This window comes from Actinia tenebrosa, unplaced genomic scaffold (genome assembly GCF_029948245.1).
Source record: "Actinia tenebrosa isolate PJP-AT-01 unplaced genomic scaffold, QUT_ActTen_1.0 PGA_scaffold4__44_contigs__length_22323623, whole genome shotgun sequence".
NCBI lineage: Eukaryota > Metazoa > Cnidaria > Anthozoa > Actiniaria > Actiniidae > Actinia > Actinia tenebrosa.
Genome location: NW_028292581.1, coordinates 7,192,405 through 7,203,912, shown reverse-complemented (window position 1 = coordinate 7,203,912; position 11,508 = coordinate 7,192,405). Strand labels below are relative to the sequence as shown.

General features: G+C 37.5%; 1 protein-coding gene and 1 non-coding gene across 2 annotated transcripts; both read right to left on the bottom strand.

The window, feature by feature from the left end:
• Nucleotides 1-246: 246 nt before the first annotated feature.
• LOC116293707 (uncharacterized) lies at nucleotides 247-4,300 on the bottom strand. The gene is made up of 5 exons (XR_016121190.1): nucleotides 4,052-4,300; nucleotides 3,281-3,470; nucleotides 2,354-2,712; nucleotides 1,792-1,848; nucleotides 247-1,279 (listed from the first exon to the last, which is right to left on the bottom strand). It is a non-coding gene; the product is annotated as an uncharacterized LOC116293707 (transcript).
• A 2,837-nt stretch (nucleotides 4,301-7,137) lies between these two features.
• On the bottom strand, nucleotides 7,138-8,927 carry LOC148906934 (uncharacterized). The gene is made up of 4 exons (XM_089036469.1): nucleotides 8,729-8,927; nucleotides 8,253-8,442; nucleotides 7,673-8,012; nucleotides 7,138-7,448 (listed from the first exon to the last, which is right to left on the bottom strand). The coding sequence occupies exons 1-4, from the start codon at nucleotides 8,839-8,841 to the stop codon at nucleotides 7,138-7,140; spliced, it is 954 nt and encodes a 317-aa protein (XP_088892595.1). The 5' UTR covers nucleotides 8,842-8,927.
• Nucleotides 8,928-11,508: the final 2,581 nt, after the last annotated feature.

The following is an 11,508-nucleotide window of genomic DNA, read 5'->3' as shown; positions in this document are numbered from 1 at the left end:
CTTGATGTTCGAGTCGTGGGGAAGGATACTTGATGCTGAGTTTAGCAGAACTCAATGATGGTCAAGATAAATAATGTAAATAATAAAATACAAGGTCGGACAAACCAGGAAATGTTGAAGTTCCTAACGACATTTTATATGTTTTATGAAAAAGCATTTCTAATACAATTAATTTATGAAACTTCAATCTTATAGACAATAATCAGATTAAAATCGATAGCGTAAATGTGCTAGATTTACAAATTTAGACATACATAGTATAACATAATCTTTAGTTCAGTGATGTTTTTACATTACAAAGCGAGACACTTTTGCTTTGATATAAAGTATTTTTTATTTCAATACATTTTTTACTTTCTATTTTTACAGTCGTAATATACTTTAATTAAAACTCTTAGAGTTTTAAAACTTTAAAATACATATATAAATATACATCGTTACGAATGTTTGCTATGAGAGTAACCTCACAAACACATTTTCTACAATATTTTAATCTGGTAAAAACATTCACCTCATAGGGGTATAGTGTGGTATAGAAAAATAAGTATAGAAAAATACGATTTTAAGAATTTACAAAACATATAAAAATACCAGGTCGAGAGAGTACATTTGTTGCAAAAAGACATTTCCAAAGACAGATATACTATGACCAAAAAAATAAAAATTAACAATCAATTTACAATCAAATTAGAAAAAAATTCAAAATGACAAATGCCAGAAAGACTGTGTTAGTGTATATATTTTAGTTTAAGACAATACCCTTGCTACTTATAGCAGCTTTAGTAAAAGTACATTAAAAATCAATAATATTTGGTTGGTTGTGGTTTCTGATTGTATTTCATACAGGTCAAAAGTAAGAATAGGTTAATCTTTCATTCTTTGTCATCTCCTATCCTCTTTTTTTCAATAAATATATGTTGTTTAAAAACCATAGGTTTCAACCAAATAGATGAAGCTGTTACATCATATTACATATGACAATACTGGTGTGCAAGGTTGTGTTTTCCTAATTTTATTAAAGATTTTCCCAGAGCACCATATGATGGGTTAGGACTTGATTCTTTCCAAGACAAAAGCATCTGGAAGGCCTTTTCTCTTATCCCTGAATAGTTTATGTTGTCTCTTGATATTTCTTCTATTCTACTGTTGCCCACTCCAAGGATTCTACCAAGATGTTTCCAAATTGGAATGATTTCTTGGGCAAGTTCCTCCATCTCCTCTTCTGATGGTGAATGAGAGACATTCTCTTCCATTTTCTGTCTCTTTCTTGGTATGCAATCTGTAGAAACAATGTGTAGGTATTAAATGTACCATCTGTGAAAGAATGCATAGATGAATTAATCTCTCACTCCATGTATGCGCAAGGCTCTTATTTTAAATCTTATATTCCCTCAGATTCTTACATTACCATGCCCAGAAATTCAATCCCATCCAAAGCCAGACAACTGCTGTTAATGGATGGAAAGAAAAATTGGCTACAGACTGTCAAGTAAAACTGACGTTTTCCATGACTGCAATTACCAATTTTTGTAAACTAAATGTTTTGAGGAAAAAAAGAATATACTTAATGAACTTCTGTTTCTATTGTCTATACATATTATTTATTTAGTGTAAATTTTATTTAATTATGGCTTTTATAATTTTCAAAATATTTATATAAGCTGACAATCTCTTATTTGAACTAAACTTTTGAAATAACTTTGAACATTTCTAATGTAATGTATACTGCACTTTACTTCAGGTACATATACCTAAAGTGCTATTGGCCATATAACCAAAATATTTTCATACCTTCATCAACTTCTTCCCCCTGACTATCTTGTATGGAAAATGCAGTAGGCCTTGTATCTAAATAAAGAAGAAATATATTACATATTGGTTATACAATTTGTAACAACAATAAAGCATTTAAGATATTTTTATCAAACAAAACAAAAATTAACTAATGATATGGGCACATGCACTGCCACTCTAACCAACAGGACTGTAGAACAGGGACAATGTAAATATTAGGTTGTATACTAGACAATAATTATTAATTAATCAGTGTGATCGTTAAAGGTATAGATTACTTTATCATTTGCAAGGGCATGTAAACATTATTTGGTTGGTTCAACATATGCTAGCTTAGCAAGCTTTAATGTAAAAAAGGAAATTTTAAAAAATGTTGGTCAATAGTAGCCCCCTTTACGTCAGCTGCTACATCCCTATGGATTGCTATTTGTTTGTGTAGCCTAGATCGACATAAGGTTTTTTATTTGAAGAATTTAGAAATTATTAAATTCACAATCTCCAAACAAAAGACTTATGTCAAAATATCATTTGAAGAAAACCAGAGTTCAAACTTCCTTACATTTTCCTGTCTTCAGATGAGACAGCACTTCACTGCACAAAACTCCTTTGTTGTAGTTGTTGTAGTTCAGTATGTATTCACTCCCTTTTTGGTGTATTGCCACCAAATTCAACTTCCAGAAAACCGGGAGCTCCTGAGGAACCAGTCTCTGTATCAGCTTTGTAATACACAAATGGAGGCATGACTGTCATAATCTTGTCATGACTGAACTCTTTAGGCCTTCCTCTAGGATGCTGTAGTATGAAGACTTCATCTCCTACACTGATTTTAGGTTCTGGCTCGAATTGGATGGGTATTATCCCAAGGTGGAGAGCTTCGATGTTTTCTCTTTGAACCCCAATAAAGGAGTAATCCAGATCCTTCGCAATTAATAAATATATATATATTAGAATAGAGAATAAGAGAAAAATATCAAATGCCCTTGGCAGGAATAATTTAATTGAACGCATAATTTATAACACTACTCTATATATATAAGAATACTCAATTTTACAAGCAATCAATAATTAATGAAAAATATACTAGAATACCGCATTTTACAGTTCCGTTCAGTGACCACAAATAATAGCTCCCAGCTGAGGTTGGAGTTGTACGTTGCAGCACATGATAAATAGTATAGTATTGCTTTTTGATGTAAGGCAATTTTTACCTTCTAAAGTAAAGTCACAGTGGGGAGGGGTGAGGGATTAAAACAGTAGAATTTGAATGAGAGAGTATTATATTATCAGGAACTCTATATGAAGGATTTTGATATTGAAGTGCTCCATAACCACTTTAGGGGGGGGGGGTGGTAATTACCTAGAAAGTGATTATGGCTTCCTAAAATTTAACTAATTTTTTATACATTCTAATTTTGTTCTTTATCCTAAACGAGGAGGGCATGTAACCCCCACAAGTGACTTGTGAGGCATACACAATCAAACTAACCTTATTTGTCCTGAATATCAAATCTGGTCTCAAACAGACACTTTTACCCAGCTCATTTATATTATCATAACCAAAGATGGCCTCTGCCCACTTAGCCTCCATCTCGCTTGATAAAATGTGGTTATTTGTGAATATACCATGGTACTCAATCTGGTTGATCAGCACTGTACTGTAGAATCCACTGCCAAGCCTTAGATATAATTATTATATAATTATATATTGGGTATAGTAGAGCGTGCGTGCTGATTGGTTGAAAGCAGTGCTATATTATGAACGGAGCACAGTACTGACACTATCCTCATGATGCAAAATGCTGCTAGATCCTGCGACCATCTTTCTTTTTGTGCAAATGATTTCAATACCGAAACAAAACTAGTAATTTTATAATAAAACGAATATAACTGCAGCCTTTTTCCATGCTCCATTCAGTAATAAAGCACTTCAAGGGTTAGAAGGTGCCGTCATAGCAGCCCTACAGAAAAGCTGTTTTATTTGTTAAGTACTAGAGCTAGAGATGTAAGTGCTGTAAGCTTATTTGAGCTTAAACATTCCAAAATTGTAGTCAGGATTCCTGATTCAAAGTGATTTAAAGTTAGTTGTTAGTTGTTTTAAACAGAGGTTTGGGTCTAAACAAAGGCCTTTATCAGCCGTTAGCTCATCAACGTACAGATAAATTCAATTGTAATATCTCAGGTCACAATAATCAGACTATTAACAACCTAAAACTAAAATAGATTAGAATCAAACTGGATTTTTTTTGTTCCAAGTTACCTCAGCAGATCTCTGTTTGTCCTGGGATCTTTGACAATAGCTTGGATGTAGCACACAGCTTTAGATCGTTCTATCAATGTATTCATAGGCAGCAGACCATTTCCGTCACTTCCGAGAACTTCCGCAGATTCTCTTGTGTCCATTGAAGGGTAGATGGTTTTGTCGGAGCCTTTTCTTTAGTCAGTCCTCCATAGCGTTCCTATATAGTTGCAAAGTCGTTGCAAAGTCTTCCCTCCGCTTTTGGATTGGGTGATGGGCTTCCTGTGGCGTTTTTAATTGCTGACGACTGAGCCTCAGCACCGTTTTTCAAAACTCTCACTTCGTCCTCTAAATGAGCGAATTTTGAAAAATCCCACTAAACGGCTCCAAATCGCGCTGAAACTTCCCCAGAAAACTGAACAAGGTTCAAGCAACGACTGCAGCAAGTTTTGAAGCAAATTGTTCAGCGAAACATTTTATTGTTATATCTTCTTCATAAGGCGCATACATTCCCTTATACAACAAACAGTAACCTCGTTTGGGATGCCTGTGAATAGTGTATCATACATGCGGTCGTCGGATCACGCTACATTCCCCTTCTTCCTTTGAGAAGTGACTATTGGTAATAGTGACAGAACAAAACAGATTACAGATACTATAGAGTCCATAGTATGATATTAGTGTTCTAATATCTTATGAAGTCTTTCAGGTGGAGCAGGTTCACTTCTGACTCTCCGTTGGGTCAAGAGATAAAGGGCGATGCTGGAAGTGCAGAGTCGTTGATGTTGGCAATTGATGTTTTTCACAGCCGCCATGATGAATGAATTAAACCAAATCTCTTAAATTTCATCCAACGTGGTCGCCATGTCTTTTGTCATTTCATTCCCTTGGGAATGATTGAAAACCAGCAATGCTTTGTCTTCAGGTTCAGATACTGGCAGTGTCTTTTGTCCTTGGATGTGACTGCGGGCTCTTCATCTAAGTTTCCTGCCTTCATCTTCTTTAGGTCCACGCGATTCCTTCTGTATGATGTGCTGTTGGCCTTAACTTCATAGGATGAGTTTGCCAAGCTGCCTTTTGACGAACGCCTTTAATATCCCACGTCTTCTAGTTTAGAATGAATGGGGCATGCCCACAACGTCCCCTTGCTCTAGGGCCTCTTGATCTTGCGTGTTGATTGGTTGTAATAGTGTGTCTGCTTTGCTTGTGTTATCTTTCTCCTCGTTTCTTTTGTGGTTTCCGTGTTGATACCTTAGGGCTTGAAAAACCCTGTGGTAACCGAAAGCTGAATCTTGGGACCAAATAGAAGAGTTGGGCTGGGCTTGCACCCATAGATTCTGACGGAGTGTTGCAATGAACCAGTAAACCTAAAATGAATCTTGACCATCGAGTTTTTTTCCACTGCTGATTCTGCAAAGCCATGGCCTGCTGGTGTCCAGGACTACTGGTACATGGATGTCAAAGTCCCACTCCTCAGCCAGCAAACCCGCGCCTTGAAGTTGTCCTAACTTGAGGGCCATTTTCAGTCACCATTTAATCAAGAATGCCTGCGCATCGCTCAGGCGAAGTGGCCCTTTAGCTTCCTAATAACTTTAGATACGATCGTGTATCCTCAAAATTATTGACTTCGATAAAGGTAGACAAATAGTCGCACACAACCAGGTATTCCGCCTTTCCGTTGAGCGAGAAGGGGTCAGCAGAGACTTCTCAGTCCCGGGGTCTGTCTGTCGGAAGATGGCCCCTTAGTGTTTCCTTTGCTCAGTAATTCAGTATGTCCAAAGGCGTAGGAAACACGCCTACTCTGTAAACAATGTAGCACGAGAAGATCATGACCGTAAACTTCAAACTTTCCTCGAGAGATGCAGAGGACTAGGGTATCATAAGAGTTGAATAAAGCAAAGCATACAGCACCCGATGCACAGAAATCACATACTTTCGTCACTTAGTGACCAATCAATCAGGGACTTAAAGCAGACCCAGAGAAAGTCGAGGCTATAACGATGATGCCAGCACCAGAGGATGTCAATGCGGCAGTGCGAAGACTATGCGGATTTGTGAACTAATCTCGCACGTTTTATTTTTGCCCAACTTATCAGATGTTCTCGAACCAATAAGGCAGCTCACCCGTCAGGACGTAGCATGTTCTCAAGCGCACCATTACTCAAGTACTACAACCCAGAAGAGAAGCTAACTGTAATGTGATCGCGCAAGTGACAAGGTAATTAGTGCGGCGTAACTCTAAAATGGACAGCCTCTTGCATTTGTTACCCGAGCATTAACAGACACGGAAACAAGATATACCCCAATAAAGAAAGAAATGCTTGCGGTGGCATCAAACTATAAATGAAATCGATAGCGTAAATGCGGCTTGATTTGAAAATTTAGACATAGGGCAATATAATTCTTAGTTCGTTTTTTTTCTTTCATTACATAGCGAGAAACGGAAAACCTTTGCTTTAAAAAGTATTTTTTATTTCAATACATATCTTTACTTTCTATTTTAACATTTTTGATATACTCTAAAACTTTCTATTTTTGTTTTGATCTAAAATAAATATAAGGAAATTGTTACAAATATTTGTATTGAACGTGATCTCAGAAAAACATTTCTACAATATTTTCATCTGGTAAACTATTCACCTCATAATGTGGTTGTAAGATAAAATACATGGAAAATAAGTAGAGATAAATAAGACTTTAAGAATTAATTACAAAACAGATAAAAAAATACCAGGTCCAGAGAGTATATTTGTTCCAAAAAGAATATTTCCAAAAACAGACATACTATGACAAGAAAAATGTTGAATAGATATAAACACATTACAATCAAATTAGAAAAAAGAAAACAGTGAATGAAATTCAAAATGACAAAGGCCAGAAAAACTGTGTTAGTGTATTATTTTAGTTTAAGACAATACCCTTGCTACTTATAGTAGCTTTAGTAAAAGTACATTAAAAATCAATAACATTTGGTTGGTTGTGGTTTCTGATCGTATTTCATACAGGTCAAAAGTGAGAATAGGTTCATCTTCCTAGAAAAATCCTTATTTGTTCAATAAATATACCTTGTTTAAAAACCATAGGTTTCAACCAACTAGATGAAGCTGTTACGTCATATTACATATGACAATACTTTGAGCAAGGTTGAGTTTTCCTAACTCTTCTAAAGCTTTTCCCAGAACACCATATGATGGGTTAGGACTTGATTCTTTCCAAGACAAAAGCATCTGGAAGGCCTGTTCTCTTATCTCTGAGTAGTCTTTTGATATTTCTTCTATTCTACTGTTATCTAGTCCAAGCTTCCTACCAAGATGTTTCCAAATTGTAATGATTTCTTTGGCAAGATCTGCTAGCTCGCCTTCTGATGGTGAAAGAGAGACATTCTTTTCCATATTCTGTTGTTTTCTTGGTTTACCATCTGTGAAAACAATGTGCAGATAAATGTACCATCTGTGAAAGAATGCATGGATGAATTCTCTCTCTAGGCATGCATGGCTCCTATTTTAAATCTTATATACCCTCAGATCCAGGGTCAGATTCAGGAAGCAAAGAAAGGGTGGGTTGGAAGAAAGGATGAGCCTGAAAACTTCGTCCTGAGAAAAACCTTCAAGAATGTATGCAAATACAAATGTATGCAAGTACCTTTGTTCAGATGAGACAGTACTTCACTGCACAAAACTCCTTCGTTGTATTTCTCTTCTTCACACCCCTTTCTGTGTATTGCCACCAAATTCAACTTATAGAATACAGGAGCTCCTGAGGAACCAGCCTCTGTGTCAGCTTTGTAAAGCACAAATGGAGTCACAACTTTCATAATCTTGTCATCACTGAACTCCTTTGACCTTCCTTTAGGATGCTGTAGTATGACGACTTTATCTCCTTCACTGATATTAGGTACTGGCTCGAATTGGATGGGTATTATCCCAAGGTTGAGATCTTCAATGTTTTCTCTCTGAACTCCAATAAAGGAGTAATCCAATTCCTTTGCGATTAATAAAACATTTTTTAGAATTTCTTTTAACGGTCAGGCAATTTTTACTTGCTATAGTAAAGCTTCAGGGGGAGGGAGAAAGAAACAGCCTAGTTATATCATCTGGAACTATATGCTTTGATATACTATTTTGATACCACCACATACGAAGGTGGCTCCATAACAACTGAGAAGGTACACCGTATCTGACCACAACAAGTAATTTGTTAGGTAGATCACAGTCAAACTAACCTTATTTGTCTTGAATATCAAATGTGGACTCAAACTGACTCTTTTACCATGCTCATTTTCACTATCGTAACCAAAGATGGCCTCTGCCTGCTGTGCCTCCATCTCGCTTGATAAAACATGGTTATTCGTGAATATACCATGGCGTTCAGTCTGGTTAATCAGCACCGTACTGTAGAATCCGCTCCCACGCCTTAAATAGAAACAAAAAGTGGGTTTTGAAGAAGTGGGAAAGTACGTGTATTGTATCAACTGATTTTGAGCACAGTGCAACTTTTGTGTGCAGCTACAACTTGACACAGCGTTTTTGAGGGGTAGCATATCATATATACTATTTTAAAACAACCTAGAATTGAAATAAATTAGAGTCAAACTGAATATTTTCCACGTTACCTCAGCCGATCTCTTAGCACGTGCACGTTCTAACGAGACTTTATTGTAAGCTCCTGTGTGTCTACGTGAATAAATGAATTACTTACTTATCTCGTAGTTTGATGTAGCACACAGCTTTAGATCGTTCCATAAATGTATTCATAGACATCAGACCATCTCCATCACTTATGAGGACTTCTAGAGATTCTCTTGGGTCCATTGAAGGGTAGTAGGTTTTGTTGGAGCCTTTTCTAAAGTCAAATCCTCCTAACTTTTTATCACGAAGGCAGCCATTTTGTTTTTATTCTCCAGATCTCCCTCGCGTAAACTGGGTAGAGCCCAGCCTTCTTTGATAATGCGAGGACACAGGAGACCCAAGCAAGACTTGATTGAGAGGCATTAGTAGGTGGTCGGTGGTAATTCATGTATTCAAACACATTAAAATAACGTCCCATATACGACGTTCCTAACAAAGACGTTCCTTTAATGCACTTTTGAACATTTTATTCCGGAGATCCTCGGTATCGTGCTAAATATCTCGAATATTTTTATATTTGCAAATATTTGTAATTGAAGTTGGATGATGTAAATATGATTGCTCGTGAAAAAGTCATAGAAAGTCATTCGGTCGTTTAAATATTTATATAGCATGCAGTTTGTAAACTTTATTCAAACAGTGCTTTGGTCAGTACTATAAAAATCACTAGAGTAAGAAAACGTCCTTTTGGAATGCACGTCTCGCAGCGATAGATTTATGTACCATGTGATGAGATCAGTTTATTGAGGGTGTACCACCTACTCAGGCGGCAGTCAGACACTCAGGAAGCTTGGTAAGCAGAAGACTGGAGCTAACCGAGGAGGAGAGTGAGTCACAAGGGATAGAAAGGAGGAAAGTTTTTAATGTTTTTCAGTTTGTAATCTTATTAGTATGCGATGAAACGTTTTTATTTATTTATTTTTTGCTGTGGATAATACTTGAAATTTACCTTGGGTATTTTTGCAAGCCGAAAAAAACAAACAGTCATAATTCCTTTTGCCACCATTGCCCTACTCATTTCCTGATAAATGTCACTTCATTCTCGGTATTCAATGGAGGGCAAGTGAGTGCCACAGTGGTAGTATTAGGCATAGTCACATTAGTCACATTGTCAGTTCCTTAATTTACTTGTCCGAGAAGCTGCATGGATTGCTTTACCTGTCTCGTCAGAAAGTACTCTCAAGTGTTCGCAAAAGATCCATGTTTTTCACTTCTTCTTCCCTTTAAATAATCTGACTTTAAATAATAAAATCTCCGAGCCGTAATTCCCAGTGCTTTAGTCCATGCGGACCAACACACCTCCAACCCAGATATCGTACATACAAACTTTCCTCTCTCAGGTTGATTTTTGTCAAACCACTTCAATATCATCTTGCGCTGGAGCGCATAAGTCGGATACTCCTTTCAAAAGTCATCACGGGTCTTCTTTAATTGCTCTAACGACAGCCTCCTTAAGCATTTTTCGCTGCAGCATTTTTTATTTGTAAGTTGTGACGATGATAGCATGGTTGATCTGTGTTTTCCTGTAATCAAAAATGTTCACAAATTTCTGAATTGGTTGTCTGAATTTATTGAAGCACTTTATTTATTGTTACCAACTTTCGCATTCACTTAAATGAATTTCGTGACAATGGATATCGAGAAGGCGTATTTCAACAACAAAGTAGCATATGCCGGCTAAAAGCTGAACCAGTCGTTGATGTTGGCAATTGATGTTTTTCACAGCCGCCATGATGAATGAATTCAACAAAAGATTCGTCATTAGTCTCTTTTTCTATATCATCCAACATGGTCGCCATGTCTTTTGTTATTTCATTCCCTTGGGAATGATTGAAAACCAGCAATGCTGTGTCTTCAGGTTCAGGTACTGGCAGTGTCTTTTGTCTTGGATGTGACTAGGGGCTCTTCATCTACGTTTCCTGCCTTCATCTTCTTTAAGTCCACGCGATTCCTTCTGTATGATGTGCTGTTGGCCTTAACTTCATAGGATTGGTCGCCAAGCTTCCTTTTGACCAACGCCTTATCCCACGTCTTCTAGTTTAGACAAAGGGGGCATGCCCACGACGTCCCCCTTGCTCTAGTGCTTCTAGATCCTTTGCGTGTTGATTGGTTGTAGAAGTGTGCCTGCTTTGCTTGTGTTATCTTTCTCCTCGTTTCTTTTGTAGTTTCCGTATTGATACCTTAGGGCTTGATAAACCCCGTGGTAACCGGAAGCTGAGTCTTGTACCCATCGATTCTGACGGAGTGTTGCGATGGGCCAGTAGCACTAAAGATGGATCTGAGGGCCTTTTTCAGTCATCATTTAATCAAGAATGCCGCGCATCGCTCAGGCCAAGTGGCCCTTTAGCTTCCTAATAACTTTAGATACCATCGTGTGTCCCCAAGATAATTGACTTCGATAAAGTTAGACAAATAGTCGCACACAACCAGGTATTCCGTCTTTACGTTGAGCGAGAAGGAGTCGGCAGAGACTTCTCAGTCCCGGGGGCTGTCTGTCGGAAGATGGCCCCTTTGTGTTTCCTTTGCTCAGTAATTCAGTATGTCCAAAGGCGTAGGAAACACGCCTACTCTGTAAACAATGTAGCACGAGAAGATCATGACCGTAAACTTACAACTTTCCTCGAGAGATGCAGAGGACTAGGGTATCATCAACGTTGAATAAAGCAAAGCATACAGCACCCATGCACAGAAATCACATACTTTCGTCATTTAGTGACCAATCAGGGACTTAAAGCAGACCCAGAGAAAGTCGAGGCTATAACGATGATGCCAGCACCAGGGGATGTCAATGCGGCAGTGCGAAGACTATGCGGATTTGTGAACTAATCTCGCTCGTTTTATTTTTGCCCA

Excerpts from the sequence above, each read along its gene's own strand:
- LOC148906934 (XM_089036469.1), bottom strand. The coding sequence starts at position 8,841 with ATGGACCCAAGAGAATCTCTAGAAGTCCTCATAAGTGATGGAGATGGT. Across the intron at positions 8,443-8,728 it reads TACATCAAACTACGAGATAA|GCGTGGGAGCGGATTCTACA; the intron begins GTAAGTAATTCA and ends TTTCTATTTAAG. Across the intron at positions 7,449-7,672 it reads ACTGTCTCATCTGAACAAAG|ATGGTAAACCAAGAAAACAA; the intron begins GTACTTGCATAC and ends TTGTTTTCACAG.